Below are 15145 nucleotides of genomic sequence, written 5' to 3'. Positions count from 1 at the left end.
GTACATGCTACTGGGGTTCTCGCGTGGATGGAGGCGGGACACGTCTCCTCACTGCACAATCTGCCGCAAGGTGGATGGCGTGTTTGGTCACCTCGTCATCTGTGGCTGACCTGTCACTATATTTTTTCTTACAGCACCTGTAATCAAACAGACAGATATATAGGGAGTCAAGGTCATACCATGTTTAATTTCGAGCAAAAAGAAAAAAAGACATCAAACGTTGTGACAGGGTGAGGGTAAATAAACACAGCTGATGTGAGCGCAGACCTGTCAAAATGCCCTGTCCTGCGTCAGGTGTAACTTAATATGAACGCAGCTCAAAGCGCCTCTCACGGTGACCAAGCTCAGATAAATACATTGGATCAGCTGTAGTTTATCGCGTGTCCTCCCGCATAAAGCCGCAATATACCGGAGCTCCTAAAAAAAACAAAAAAAAAACGCTACGTGCGGCGGAGCTGAAAACAGCTGAGTTCTCCTCTACTACAGCTGAACAGCTGACATGTGGTCAAGACGTACAGAGACCTGTCACAGTGTCATCTAAACTTCAACCTCAGACTGTCTGCTTCCTAGATGATCACACAGGGAGAGCATGAATGTGTGATGAGTTGTGCTACAGAGTCCTGTATCAATGTTTAGGCTTATTCGTCAGTGCTTTATGTTGTCATGATAATTAATAGGCCTATATGCTGAGAAATAAGATTGTAAATAAAACAAATCCTACAGGGAAGACCAATTTATGTTTAACGAATCAAATATTGTTTTGGTCATAGTAACTGATAATAAATAGGCTATGTTTAATTCTCTCTCTCACACTTTGAGAGTTTGCGGTGCTGACGAATGTAGTCCGGTTAGTTGGCTGGGGTCACAAAAATAAAGCGTTTTACTTCTCAAAACAATATGCGTTCAAAAGAGTGATACATTTGCATCACAAAACCGTTGTCCACAAAAAGGTCTGACCTCACAATCGCTTGCTGCTATTTTCTCTCCCTCCATATCACTGCGCGCCGCCGCCTCTAGACGGCTGTGCGCATTTCCATCAGCTGTTTCATGGAGTTTATTGCTCGGATAGTTCACGTAAACATATCTGATTATGACACAAGTGATGAAGCCATCCCTTGTTTTAGCACAGAGCCAAGGGGAGACCTTTATGAACCTGATGTGATGCTGAACCTCATCAGATGGAGTTAGAACGGGCAGACAGAGAGAGGAGGGACAGGGAAGCAACAAGCTGAAGTTAGACCACAGCTGCAGCTGTGACAGACAGGGTGACCGGGTGATGATCAGTAATGCAGCGCAGTCTGTGATGGAAGATCAGCCCGACAAATGTACACACTATCAGGACGATTATTTTTTCTTGCCGTTATAAAATAGCGAGTCTACACACCAGCCACGTCCACTCTGTTAGCTGGCTCAGCTGACCGGTGGTCAGATGGTGGTTAGATCTTCAAATGTTGAACAAAGTGCATCCAAACGCCAGGCTAAAGAAAGAGCGAGGATCCTCTGACAGCTGCAGGTGAGCTACACGTCAGCTGGCTGCAGAGGAGTGCTGTTCTTTTTTTTTTCCAGCAGCACCATCCTTGGAGGTGATGCACGCTGTCTGTATATTTGTTGGTCTGATCTTCCACCATGGACTGCGCTGCAACGATCACTCTTCTCTGCTCTAACCTCTTTCCTACAGTCTATGGAACTCCATCTGATGAGGTTCAGCATCACATCAGGTTCATAAAGCTCTCCCTTTAGCTCTGTGCTAAAACAAGTAGATAGATATCAAAAGACCCGAACTATCCCTTTAATGAAAAATAAACACACACTTTGATATTAAGATCACTACCATATTATCCTACAACTTAGCTGACTGTAAAGTAATTACAATGAGTAGATGTTTTAAAGTTTATATAAAATACGAAAGATAACATCTCAACATACTAAACCTAAGTAATAGCTACTTACCACATACTCTCTCAATAGATTCTCCGGGTCCTCATTCAGGTAAACGCAGAGGGTCTTTAGGACGCATTCTCTTCCCAGATCCACGTCGTCATCCTACGGCAGAAAAGCAGAGGCACAAGTTGTGTTGTTTGAGTTCATGTCTGTGAAAATTCTCATTTGTCCTGGTAAAAGGCATTTTTGTCTTGAAGACAATCAGTTGTTACACCCCCAACCCAGAGAATATATTTACTTCATCCATTGGTGCAATGATGCCCCCTATTTCTTTTTCATTACTGAGTAATTGTTTAAAAATAATATACATAAATGAAAAAAAACAATAAACTCAGAAAACAACAAATGATTTAGTAATACTCACCACTACTGCAGAGCCTTTGACGCAGCACCCTGAGACATGTCAAATATTGCACAGCAACTGAACACCCTTTACACTGCCACATTCACTAGAGAAAGAAAGACAAATGGAAATTGGTTTAGTTTGTGGTGCCATATTATTTTGTGTTGTAATGAAGACTGATTATTAGACATATCTCTCCAAAATAGTTTCAACAAAAAAAATGAACATTAGAATCTTAAAGGCAATAGGACTTGCAGTAATTATCTTTACTCACAATATTAAAAAAGGAATAACATCATAAAAGAAGGTCAGACAACAAATGTAGCCTACAGGGACATCGATCTGCATCACCTGTTACAACAGAGCTGCGCAAAAGAGAAAAAGTGATCGCCCCCGAGAGCATTGTAATCATATCGGTTAACAAGCGTTGGTTATCATCAGTCAGAAAAAAAATTCAAAATGTGCATCCCTAAAACCAACAAAAGCAATTGAATAGTAGGCTAATACTCACCACTACACAGCAGCACCCAGAGACATGTCAAATATTGGCCTAGCTGGAGGATTATCTACACAGTAAAAATAGAAAAAATGTTGAAAAAAAGTCAAGTATGTGGGTGTGTAGACAACATAAACTCAAGGCAGGACATAGAAGACACAAAATAGCTAACTTTAGTTGACTTAAGCTTAGCAAAAATGACAGCCCTCATTATTTAAAAAAAAAAAGTTAAAAAAAAAAAGAAAAGAAAAGCTGTGTGCCCGCCGCTCCTCCCCAGCGAATTAAACATAGCCTATTTATGACCAAAACAATATCTGATTATATTTGATTCATTAAACACAAATTATTGGTCTTTCCTGCTTGATTTACAATCTTGTTTCTCAGCATATATTAATCATCATAAAGCACTGACAAGCTTAAACATTAATATTGCCAGTGTGCATGGCATGTGTGAGTGTGTTTGTACTGCTGCTGTAACTTGTGAATTTCCCCGTCGTGGGATGAATAAAGGCAGAGGGAGTGCTGTTGTACTGTATATCAGCACGGGTGTGCGGCCTCGTGCCTACGACCGACTCACACCCGTGCTGATATGTACAACAGCGCCGTTAGCCGCTCGGCTAGCGAAAAGTCACGGAGAATTAAGACATGAGGAGCAAAGAGAGGCTTAAAAAAGTCATTCTAAACTCCGTACCGTTGGAGTTGGTTGCCCTCTTCATAAACATTACGGTGTTTTTTATTTTTTTAATAAAAGCCGAGCGGCTAACTAGCCGTTAGCGGCTAACTAGCCGGCTAACTAGCCGCTAACGGCTAGTTAGTTTTAAAGAAATGAAAATAATTATTTAAAAAAAAAAAAAAAACACCGTAATGTGTATGAAGAGGGCGACTCGTACTTACTGGGTGTCGGAACACCGGGCATAGCCTACTTAAATCGAGGAAATGGGAGGTCGAGGTCGGAGAAATAGCAGCTAAGTTACTTAAGTTACCGCTAGCATAGGCTAACGTTACACAGCATAACAGCTGCGATAACTGTTACATTAAAACAGATAACCATAACGTTACCAAACAACAATGTGTGTTTTTTTAGTCACACAACCACAACATATTCTCCCGAAATTGCTATCCCATTTTAAAACAAAATAGCTACAGACGTGCATCATCACATCTCAGCTAGAAGCTAACCTAGCCTGTTGCACAAAACTACAAAAGTTCTAACAGTGCTAATATCAAACAACGTCATTACAAGCATTAATATACATGACGATTAAAAACACAAAGGCCAATGTTTACTGTGAATGTCGCAATACATCAATAAATCAATAAACTTACTAGAGGCTTCAGCACAACCGTGTCCCAGCAAAGAAAGATGACTCCTCTAGTCTCGGCTCGGTGTGGACTACTGTGGTCGACCGTTACAGTAAAGGCGCGTCCGTGTCCACACGTCCGACACGGGTCCGTCCGGGATCCGCTGTTTGACGGTAGAATAACGGCTCTGCCTGGAGGCGGGGCTGATCCTCTAGGCGGCGGCCAAACGAATGTGACAGTCACGCGGGTTTGGTGACTTGAATGCGGATCCGCGTCGGAGTCTCCTGCTGTGTGGGACAGCTCTGAGGTTGAAGTTTATATTAATGCACCGTGACACAGTGGCAGGTCTCTGTACGTCTTCGCCACAGATCACAGATCAGCTGTTCAGCTGGAGGAGGAAAACTCAGCTGTTCTCGGTTCCACCGCGACGTGCGCCTGGCGTTTGTTTTTTCTCTCCATTTATCAAGCTCCGGTAGCGACCCAGGTAAAATACGGGAGGACACCGTGCAGCTTCTTCATTAAATCCAAACAGTCCGACACAGCGACGCAGACGCACTGCTCCTCTTTGACTCTAAAGTCTCAGCAACCGGACTTATACTGAGTCTCCAGACCAGTTGGACCAGTCCCAGCCTGGTCAGATGCGTAGAACTGATGAAGCCTCTTGGATGAAGGTGAAACGTCTTCAGACAAATAACTAAGTCCAGTTGCTTTCGATTTAACCTCCTTTGAAAAAATAAAAATAAAAAATGTTGTAGTGAAAATGATTTTTTTTTTTACACGAGTCAAAACGAGCGTCAAATCGCGTATCTCGCGTATCTCGCGTTTGGTCGCGCGTCAAAGCTCGCGCGAAAAAAAAGCGTTCCTCGTGTTTGGTGGGAAGCCCCTTGTGGGTCTTCCCACCAAACACGATGAAATAGACGAAGACGCGAAGGTCCCGTCGCCATAAAAGAATCGCGTGTATTGCGTCGCAAAAAAAAAAAGTCGCGTATACCGCGTCGCGCGCCTAATCGCGTCTCGCGCCTAATCGCGTCTTTGCGTCACGGCCTTTTACACCGCGGACGTAACGAATAAACGGTGACGGTGTGAACGGACAACATAGAACAGGACCAGACGTGGCGTTGTTTCCTCTTTTCACCGACAGCTCCACTCTCCCTTACTTACACTAACTACTGTTATTGTTGAGGCCAGAGAATTGTGGGATTTGTAGTTTTTGACCAATCGCAGGTTGTGATCTTTCTTTTTTGTGATTTTCCCGGTTCACACATGTATTTTTTTTTAGGGGCAAATGCGAGTGAAATGCTCGCCCATGGAGGGCATAAGAACATTTAAGACCTGTCTAAAATTATTTAAGACTTGAACACAATAATTCAACAAATTTAAGACATTTTAAGGCCTAAAATTTAGATTTTCAAATTTTTGACTTTTTAAGACCCCGCGGATACCCTGTAACTATTACCCCTGGCAAAAAAATGTATTGTTCTGTATATAATTATATATATATACCGTATATATATATAAAGCAATTAAAAAAATGTTTTTTTCATTGAAAGAGATTACTGTTTCATTTATAGACTTTGTTGGATTGGTTTTTTGTTTCTTCAGTGTTTTTTAAACAGCCAGAAATGATCTCATCTGGTCTGGCTGTTTAAATAGATTTTAAAAATGCAAATATACAGTACATCAGTCAAATACATTGGGAACATTTCCCCATGTGTTTCAAATTTAAACTTCAAATCTCATTAAATTTGCTAATTGTTGGGAAAAAGTTCTTTAATTGTTAAATAATCAAAACTTTATATATTCTACATTATAAATGTTGTTTATTTGACCAGATAACATTTAATTTAAATCCCATTTTGTTCCTGAATCCACCAAACTGCTGGGATCAGAATAATCCTGATGTTCTGGATCAACGTTTTCCTGATCCGACTAAAAAGTTCTGAACGACACAAACTGATGAAGGTTTGATCCATTTTCAAGATTTGATCAAAAAAATCAAAAAAAAAAAAAACTACGACACCATCGTTACCCAGCAGCCCAGAGGAAGACGTCGGGACCGGGACCGGGACCGGGACCGGGACCAGGACCAGGACCAGAGCCAGAACCAGGTCAGGGAGCAGCTGGTGGGGGGAGGGGAGGGGAGAGGGGAGAGAGGGGGGGGGGGGCACTTAGCAGCTACAGAACCAGAACCAGAACCAGAACCAGGACCAGAACCAGGACCAGAACCAGAACCAGAACCAGAACCAGAACCAGGACCAGGACCAGGACCAGGTCTTCCCCTCAGGAGCTGGAGGAGCAGTAACAGTCAGACGGGTCCAGAACCAGAACCAGCAGCAGGTCCACTGGTTCATTTACACACAGTTCAGTCAGTCAGGACCAGATCGGACCAGGACCAGGACCAGGACCGGGACCAGAACCAGAACCATGTGAAGTTCTGGTCCTGATGATCAGCGGAGACTTTGTGGACCTTTCACAGAGCGGTTGGTCCTGGTTCAGGACTCAGAAAACCACTTTAAACTGGACCAGATCCCAGACGGGTTCATCTGATCTGGATCGAACTGATGGAACTGGACTCTGGTGAACCCGGGTCTCAGGTCTCAGGACCCAGTTCTGCCCCCCCCTCCCCCCCAATCAGACTCTGGTTCTGGATCTCTCTTACACACACACACACACACACACACACACACACACACACTGGTTCAGTCTCACTTCCTGTGATTTTCAAATTAAAAGTTTCACCGATTAAAATTATTATTATTAGGATTAATTTTCCAAATAGAAAAAAAAACAACAAAACTGGTCCGGTCCAGGATAACAGAGTCCAAACTGATCAATGAACTGATGAATTATTGATGACACACACACACACACACACACACACCCCCCCCCGACCCCCCAGCAAAGAGAATCCAGACCCAGACCACCAGCACCTGAAGAGCTGAACCCTGGTTCAACTTGGACCAAAAACTACAAAAACCTCTAAACCTCCAACCGAGAGAGAGAGAGAGAGTGAGTGAGTGAGAGAGTAAGGGGGTGGGTGAGTGAATGAGTGGTTGTCATGGAAACGACATGATTGACAGGCTGACCCCTCCCCCGCCGCATCGCGCCGCCGCCGCAACTCGCTCAAAGGCAACAAGGAAATGAGAGAAAAGAAGAATAAGAAGATGATGATGATGATGAAGGCAGCAGCAGCAGCGGCGGCGGTGGCGATGGCGGCGAAGGGGGAGAGGTGAAGGTGTGTTAGTGTTGGCGGTCCGGTTCCATCCGGTTCCATCCGGTCGGGTCCGGTCACTTGAGGTCCAGCACCATGCTGGCCGGGTTCTCCAGGTATTCCCGCCACAGGTTGGAGAAGCGGCACATGGTGGCGCCGTCGATGATGCGGTGATCCGCCGACCAGCTGACCGCCATGATGTGAGCCGGGACCACCTGACCGCCGGCGCCGAACCGGGGCAGCACCTGAGAGCACACACACACACACACACACACAGCGTTGGAATTAGCATTCGGCCCCAAGTTTAGTCAAGAACGCCCCAAAACTCATTGTAAGAGCCATTTTGCCCTTTTATTTTGGTGTTTATTTTTGGTGTTTTATTTTGGTAGATTTTTGGTTTGTAACTTCCGCTCATACAGGAAGTGATGTCAAGCACTACGGGTCACAAGGGGTTCTTTGATTGAGACGAACAAAGCACAGGTGTGGTTGATGGAGCACACGTTTCTTTACCGTGACATGGCCTGACAGTGCTGGAGTTATTATTTTGTGGAAATAAATCAACTTTGAGTTAACATTGAAACCTTGGTTTGGACTGGTTTTAATTGCACCCATATGCACGCGTCAACATCGTGTTATCAGCCACCGTGTAAGTGACTTTATTTTTATGGTTGGAGGAAGAGAAAGGACACTTCACTCATGCTCCAGTTTCCAACGGTTCCGGTTTTCGGTACTTTTTGTGTGTGTGTATGGTAATTAAAGTTATTTTGTCTATAAAGAAAATAGGCAAAATTCTGACTTTTGAATATTTATTTTTCAACAACATCACAACTCCTCAGCCTTTTAGTATTTTTTGATTTAAGGATGAGCAATTATTTTCAATAATTGAAAAGTCATTCAATGAAAAAAAAGGCTCTGTGTGGGTGAGAGGAGCAGGGAGAATGGACATTAGCTGACTGGGCAACGGCAACAAATTCACATGCTACTCTGCTTTTCTGGGGACGACACAAGTAGCAGACGATGCCCTTCTCAACCAGACCTACCAGTACCAGTAACTTTGCTTGTTTTAACAGCAGGGCTCCAGACTAACATTTTTCACTAGGAGCACAGTGGCCCCTAACTTAAAATTTTAGGAGAGCAAGTAGGCAATTTAGGGGCGCACACTTGTAAATTGATTTGCAGGGCAAGTATTCACAATACTCACACACATTGACCTGCCACCTGTAATTACAAACATCAGATTTTTTGAGTCTCCCCTTTCATGTTTCACCAGCGTTACAAAACAAAAGACAGGCAACTTCACTGGTTGCACATGTGCACAAGTAGATGAAAAATTTACTTGTACTGTCCCAAATTCTAGGGGCAAAATGTCTGGAGCCCTGTTTACCAGTGAAACACAATAATCAATAGTGTTATTTAAAAAACACTTTGCATGAGTGTTTATTTTGCACAATTAACCCATGTTATAGGCATATTTAATTTGAATGTTTAATTTTGGCCCGTGACCCTCCACCCCGATTCATTTTTGGCACTTCACTGAGAAGAATTTGGGCACCCCTGATCTAACGTGTCTTAACCCGGCGCTCAGTTGATCAATAAACAACGTCCGATGTTATTATAGCCCATAAGTTTAAAGGAAAAGTGCAGTTTTTTACAACCTGGACCATATTTCTTTTTTTTTTTTAATTTTAAGTTTTTTTTTGGTGGCTTTTTGCCTTTTTATTGATAGCACACAGTAGAGATACACAGGAAAGGGGGAGGCAGAGAGACGGGGAATGACAATGAGAGGGCTGCCCGACGCGGGATTCGAACCGGGGCCGCCTGCGGTGAGGACTGTAGCCTCTACATGGGGCGGCCGCTCTACCCACTGCGCCACGCACCGCCCCAAACCTGGACCTTATTTCTGACATAAAATCTGGTCGTTTACTAACACATATAACTTTGGTGTCATTAGGATCCTTTAGACGATATTTAGATCCATTCAGAGCTGTGTATATCCACATAGTGGGAGTGATGGGAGCACCGAGATGCAGCCTCTAAATAACATTATCTGCCCCGAAACTCGTTCATTTCAACAGTATTATGTGTTAATTCACTAGCTCTAATTACCTTTTTTTTAATGGCCCCCACACATTTTGAAAATGGCCTAATTTTTCTTAATTTCTTACCCTGCAGGAGGGGCTTATCTAAGTACTTTGATGTTTGATGTCTGCGGTGTGTTCATAGGTCGTTGGAAAGTCTGGAACTCACCTGCATCTTCCCCAGCGCTCCGATGGCGACCTCAGGAGGGAGGATGACTGGTTTGGCGTACGTCCCTCCGATCTACAACACACACACAGAGGAAACAGGTTGTGGTTAGAGCGGGTCTAGAGTCCGTCTCCGTCCTCAGAGCGGCGGCGTCTGGACTCACTGATCCGATGTTGGACAGGGTGAACGTTCCCCCCGTCAGCTCCGACGTTCCCAGCTGCCCCACGGCGCCGAGCGTCTGCAGCCGGTTCAGCTCCTGGGCGATGTCGAACACGCTGAGCAGCTGCACGTTCTTCACGTTGGGCACCAGCAGACCCTGACTCGTGTCCATCGCCAGCCCGATGTTGTGGGACGCCTGAGGGCAAAGAGACACACCAAGGTGATTAGATATAAATGATGTGAAGTAACCGGGTCAGACTGATCCAGACCCAGTGATCTGATCGGATTCTGGGAAACCTGATCAATGACAACTGATTAATGATTATCTGACACATAACAGGTCTGATCTGCTGTTAAAGGGATATTCAGCTACAAATTCAGTTGGGACAGACTTTCAAACCAAGAACTTTTTTATCTGGGCCAGATGTTTTCAGTGACACAAACATACGAAATGTAGAGAAAAAGGGTTATTTTCTGCCTCTGCGCTGGTCTCTAGGGCTGTTTTCGACTAAGGATTTTCATAGTCCAATCTGATTCGTCAGATTTTGCCGTAGTCGACTGATCGTCAAACCTTTTTTTTTTTTTTAGATAGCAGCAAATTTGCAACTTTTTCCCGTTTCAAACAAAAGAGCTAAAACACCCCAAAAATATGGTAGGTGTAAAACAAATACCTTTATTTATTTTCCACACTTTGGATGATTTTTAGTAGGCATTGTGAGCCAGGGTATGCGTTTACTGTATGTTACGTTGCCCTGGACAACGCTCCTTTTGCTCGGACTGTGAGTGGCAAATCAAACATCCCTCAACGTGGTGAAGATAGCCTGCACCGACAATTAAAGGTAACGAACCTACTGCTATGACTATAGGGATTATGGCAATGGGCCAATTTGCCAAAATGTTGAATTGTCCCTTTAAATATCTGGGGGAGTAGGAGTGATTCTTAGACTTGAGAAAGTTGATAAAAAGCTTTAGTTCTTAAGTTTGAGAGTTGGACTAAATTCCACAAATTCTCAACACTAAAAATTCTCTAAGACTCGGACGACTTGGAAATTCAGTTTACAGCACATAGTACTATGGTAACTCGGCTCTGACACCGGCATTTAAGATTCAGTTCACTAAAGGTGTGACTAAGACACTTGATAACTACCTTTTAAAGGGATAGTAGCATTTTTTTTAAAGTGGGGTTGTATGATCTACAAATAGCCCCTAAGTACTTTAATTGCAGTAGAAGACTCTCTGCATTTTTCCCAGCCCTTCAAAGTGCAGGAAAAACAACAGTTTTTATTTGGACCTAACCAATTCACGTATCCCTCCGCCCAGGGTTAGCGCCCCCCGATCAGCAGTTGGTTAGGTCCAAATAAAAACTGTGTTTTTCCTGCACTTTGAAGGGCTGGAAAAAATTATATTATAACGAACAATGGAACTGTGTATTTTTTTAGGGGCTATTTGTAGATCATACAACCCCACTTTTAAAAAAATGCTACTATCCTTTAAGTGCATCTTTCAGTCAATAATTTGTTTTACTCATAAGTCGACTCCTATCCGGCCCCTGGTCCGTACTGGTCAGGGAGGTGGTCCAGCTCCCGGTTCATGGCCAGCTCCAGTCTCTCCAGACTCTCACAGCCGCTCAGCTCCTCGGGAACCACCTGCACTCGGTTGTAGCTCAGCATCAGCTCTCTGAGCCGCGTCAACATCCCTGAGACCAGAACCAGAACCAGGAGGACACATGGTGAGACCGGCTATAGGGTCGGTCTTTGACCTGTCGGAGGTAGGCTACTGACCGATCTGTTTGGGGATTTCAGAGACGCCGTTGCGGGACAGATCGAGCACCAGGAGGTTCTGGAAGCTGGAGATGAAGTGAGGGATCTTCTGCAGTCCGGTCCGGTGGAGCTGCCACTCCTGGACCTGGTTGAGCTGGACCAGACAGCCCGGTAGGACCTGCAGAGACAAACACTCACATCAGGACCAACGGCGTCATTTATGATATAAAAAAAAAAAAAAATTACTGGATTAATCAAACAATAATCGATTAATTATCAACTATTTTGATAATCTAATAATCAGTTTGAGTAGTTTCTTAAGAACAAAAGTCCAAATTCTCTGATTTCAGCTTCTTCAATGTGAATATTTCTGGTTTCTTTGTTCCTTTATGACAATAAACTGAGTCTCTCTTTGGTTTGTGGACAAAACAAGACATTTGAGGACGATGTCGTCTGGTGGTTTGGGAAACACTGGTTGATGTTTTTCAACATTTTTTTAACATTTTATTGACCAAACAACTAATTGGTTAATGGTTTAAATAATCGACAGATTAATCAATAATGAAAATTATCCTTAATTGCAGCCCTACCAAAAAGTAACTGAGTTAGTAACTGAATTACTACATAATAAAAGTAACAATTGCGTTGCTTTTTTTAAATATAAAATGCTGAAATATGTCAAATTACTTGAACTCATCCCAGTAACCTCCCTCCCAACTCTGGAGTTGGTTCGTTCCAGATACATGTTTTTTTTTTCTACTACCGTAGTTGGTTTATGGACTGAAAAAAAAAAGTCAAACGTACACTTTAACAGATGTATTATTATTTTATGATGGGACTTCTTGAGTCAAGTAATGGTGCATTTTATTGTCAGTAACGGTAACGGCGTTATAGCAGGGGAAAGGTAACTTTTTTGATTACCTGTCACTGAAAAAGTAGTGTCGTTAGTTACACCGTTATTTTATGATGTGATATTCCCTGGTCATGATTGGTCTAGCCCATATTCTAATACGGAAATGACAAAATAAAGAGGCAAATAAGCCTTGTCCTTTTATCAAAGTTAATGATTTTGCACTTTTCCACGCATACGCTGACCTTTTTGCTTTAAAAAATCCCTATACAGACAGAGATCTTAACCTCCCCCCCAAATGTTTAACCCTAAGCTAGGCCCCTGCATCAGACTGAAGACTGGACCAGGACAATAATCTGATACCTTCCACTCCTCCTGCTCGATGCGGAGCACCAGCCGTCCGTCCTCGGTCTGCAGCTTCTGTCTGAGTCGAGCCAGAAGGGCCCGGTCCTCCCAGACCCCCAGGCTGAGTCTGGAGCGCCGCTCGGTGCCGCTCCTCCTCCTCTGCTGCTCCTCCTCGTCCTGCTCCTCCCTCCTCCTCTTGATCCGGGTCTCCCACAGAGCTCTGACCGAGCTGATGGAGCCGCACACCACCACGCCCCCCACCATGGTCACCACGACGACGACGACGTCACAGCGCCGCACGGGGGGACAGGCGAGATGACCTCTGACCTCTGAGCTGCAGCCTCGCTCTCCTCCTGATCATCCTGTCGTTATTGATTATTGATCATTTAAATATCTGGGAGAGTATGAGTGATTCTTAGACTTGAGAAAGTTGATAAAAAGCTTTTATTCTTAAGTTTGAGAGTTGGACTAAATTCCACAAATTCTCAACACTTAAGACTAAAATACTCGAAGACTTGGAAGTGAATTCAGTTTACGGCACATAGTACTATGGTAACTCAGCTCTGAGATTATTGATCATCACCAGAGGAACAAATAAAAAACATTTAATTTATTTAATCTAATTTCTATTTTGCTAAATAACTTGAAAAGAAAACAGTTTTTTTTAAATTATTTATTTAATTGAGGCCTGTATTTCACCTCATGATGTAATATTTTGTAAAATCTGCCACATTTTGTAATAAACTTCTTGAATGCAATATGTAATAAACTTTGCTGTATTTTGTAATAAATTGTTACATTTTGCACAAAATTCTTACATTTTCTATATAAAAAAGTGCAACACTTTTATTTTGTAACTAATGCAATATGTAACAACTTGTAACAAAATGCAACAAGGTTTATTACCTATTGCGTTTAAGAATTTTATCACAAAATGTGGCAGATCATTACATCATGAGGTGAATTTTTTTTTTGCATTATTACATAATGAATATATCTATATCTTAAATTACTCTTTAAAGTTATTAGGGAGAGATTCACATATATTTTGTTGTGCTTCGTTGCTCGATGACAATAAAGGAAAATTGAAATTTACAAGATAACAGAAAATCCTCATTTTCGTGAAATTACAAGTTATTTATTTCATTTTCCATTTATCTTCACGTTGACAGTTACACAGAATGAAAAAAAAGTACATTTACTCTGAGTGTATCTTGTTAGTTGTATTTTCATTAGTGCTGTAGTATTACAGTGCAGTAATATAACAATGTAGTGTTATTGCTGTGTAGTATTCTATCACAGTAATGGACTGTTGTGTTACAGTGTTGTGGTACTGTAGTCTAACAGTGTTGTAGAACTACAGTATAATTACAGTAGTATTATCATAGCACCACTGTGTTATTGTAGTATTCAAAGTATTACAGTGTTGTATTATCAGAGTACAGCTGTACAGTGTTGTAGTAGTATCACACAGTACCACAGTGTTAGTGTTGTAGTCGGTGAACACTGGTGTCATGTTGTAGTTAGTGTTGTATTACTATAGCTCTGTAGTATTGCAGTACTGTGGTACTCCAGTATAACAGTGAAGTAGTATTACAGTGTAGTAGTATTGTATTGCAGTATTATTGTAGTAGTACAGTCTCAGTGTAGCAGCTCTCACCTTGTCTCAGCGCAGCGGCAACAGTCGTCGTCCATGCTGCTGAGAAATTTGACCTCAGATCAGATCAGCTGCTGGTTAATTTTAGTCAGAGTCTCCAGGTCATGTGACCGACAGATACCCCCACCTCTTACCCTCTTACCCCCCCTCTTACCCTCTTACCCCCCCCCTCCACTCAGAGTCACATGACTGGGCCGGTCCTGGTCCAGGGAGGGAGAGGAGTCGGGGTCTCTCAGCCAATCAGAGCGGAGGACCACCCACCTCCTCTCTGACCTCTGGAGTTTCTGACCGCGTGTCCTCCTGCACGTTGGGACGTTGTCATGGTGACGGCAGCATCTGGTCCACACACAGCAGCCCTACAGAAGAAGGATGGGATGTAGGAGCTCAGTGCATCATGGGAGTTTGGTGAAAGAAGCTAAAATGAGTCGTAGCAACAAGTAATAAATATTTGACACATGAAGTAAAGACATTGGCCTTTGGTCAGCCCTAGATATTATGGTATTAAACTACATCTTTTTATTTAACTAGGCTAGTTAAATCACAGTAGCATACTGATGTGTTGAACTTACAGGCTTGTTACTAAGTATGTATTAATTATCATGATAAATAAAACTCAACCTCACACAGCTCCATGTTGTCTCTGTGTGGTGTTCAGGGACAGTCAGGACAGTCTGAGGACAGAGTTTATATTAATGCACCGTGACACAGTGGCAGGTCTCTGTACGTCTTCACCACAGATCACAGATCAGCTGTTCAGCTGGAGGAGGAAAACTATGAAAATGAGAATAGGGATAGTAATGGAGATTTGGATAATGAGAGTCCTTCATTTTCAAGAAG

The 15145-nt window shown here is 42.9% G+C and overlaps 1 protein-coding gene, 1 long non-coding RNA gene and 1 pseudogene across 2 annotated transcripts; all 3 read right to left on the bottom strand.

The window, feature by feature from the left end:
- Window positions 1-18: 18 nt before the first annotated feature.
- LOC146960864 (uncharacterized) lies at window positions 19-4318 on the bottom strand. Its single transcript, XR_015035352.1, has 5 exons — window positions 4107-4318; window positions 2796-2850; window positions 2306-2390; window positions 1951-2043; window positions 19-137 (listed from the first exon to the last, which is right to left on the bottom strand). It is a non-coding gene; the product is annotated as an uncharacterized LOC146960864 (long non-coding RNA).
- Window positions 4319-7370: 3052 nt separating this feature from the next.
- LOC146960863 (lipoamide acyltransferase component of branched-chain alpha-keto acid dehydrogenase complex, mitochondrial-like) lies at window positions 7371-9913 on the bottom strand. The gene is made up of 3 exons (XM_085771983.1): window positions 9701-9913; window positions 9541-9612; window positions 7371-7538 (listed from the first exon to the last, which is right to left on the bottom strand). The coding sequence occupies exons 1-3, from the start codon at window positions 9866-9868 to the stop codon at window positions 7371-7373; spliced, it is 408 nt and encodes a 135-aa protein (XP_085628109.1). The 5' UTR covers window positions 9869-9913.
- A 1321-nt stretch (window positions 9914-11234) lies between these two features.
- On the bottom strand, window positions 11235-13009 carry LOC146960862 (leucine-rich repeat-containing protein 39 pseudogene; annotated as a pseudogene).
- Between the last annotated feature and the right edge of the window lie 2136 nt (window positions 13010-15145).

This window comes from Trachurus japonicus, unplaced genomic scaffold (assembly GCF_045865225.1).
Source record: "Trachurus japonicus isolate A0001 unplaced genomic scaffold, Traja_1.0 AP029893.1".
Lineage (NCBI taxonomy): Eukaryota > Metazoa > Chordata > Actinopteri > Carangiformes > Carangidae > Trachurus > Trachurus japonicus.
The sequence above is the reverse complement of the archived record's forward strand: the minus strand, read 5'-3'. Positions and strand labels throughout refer to the sequence as shown.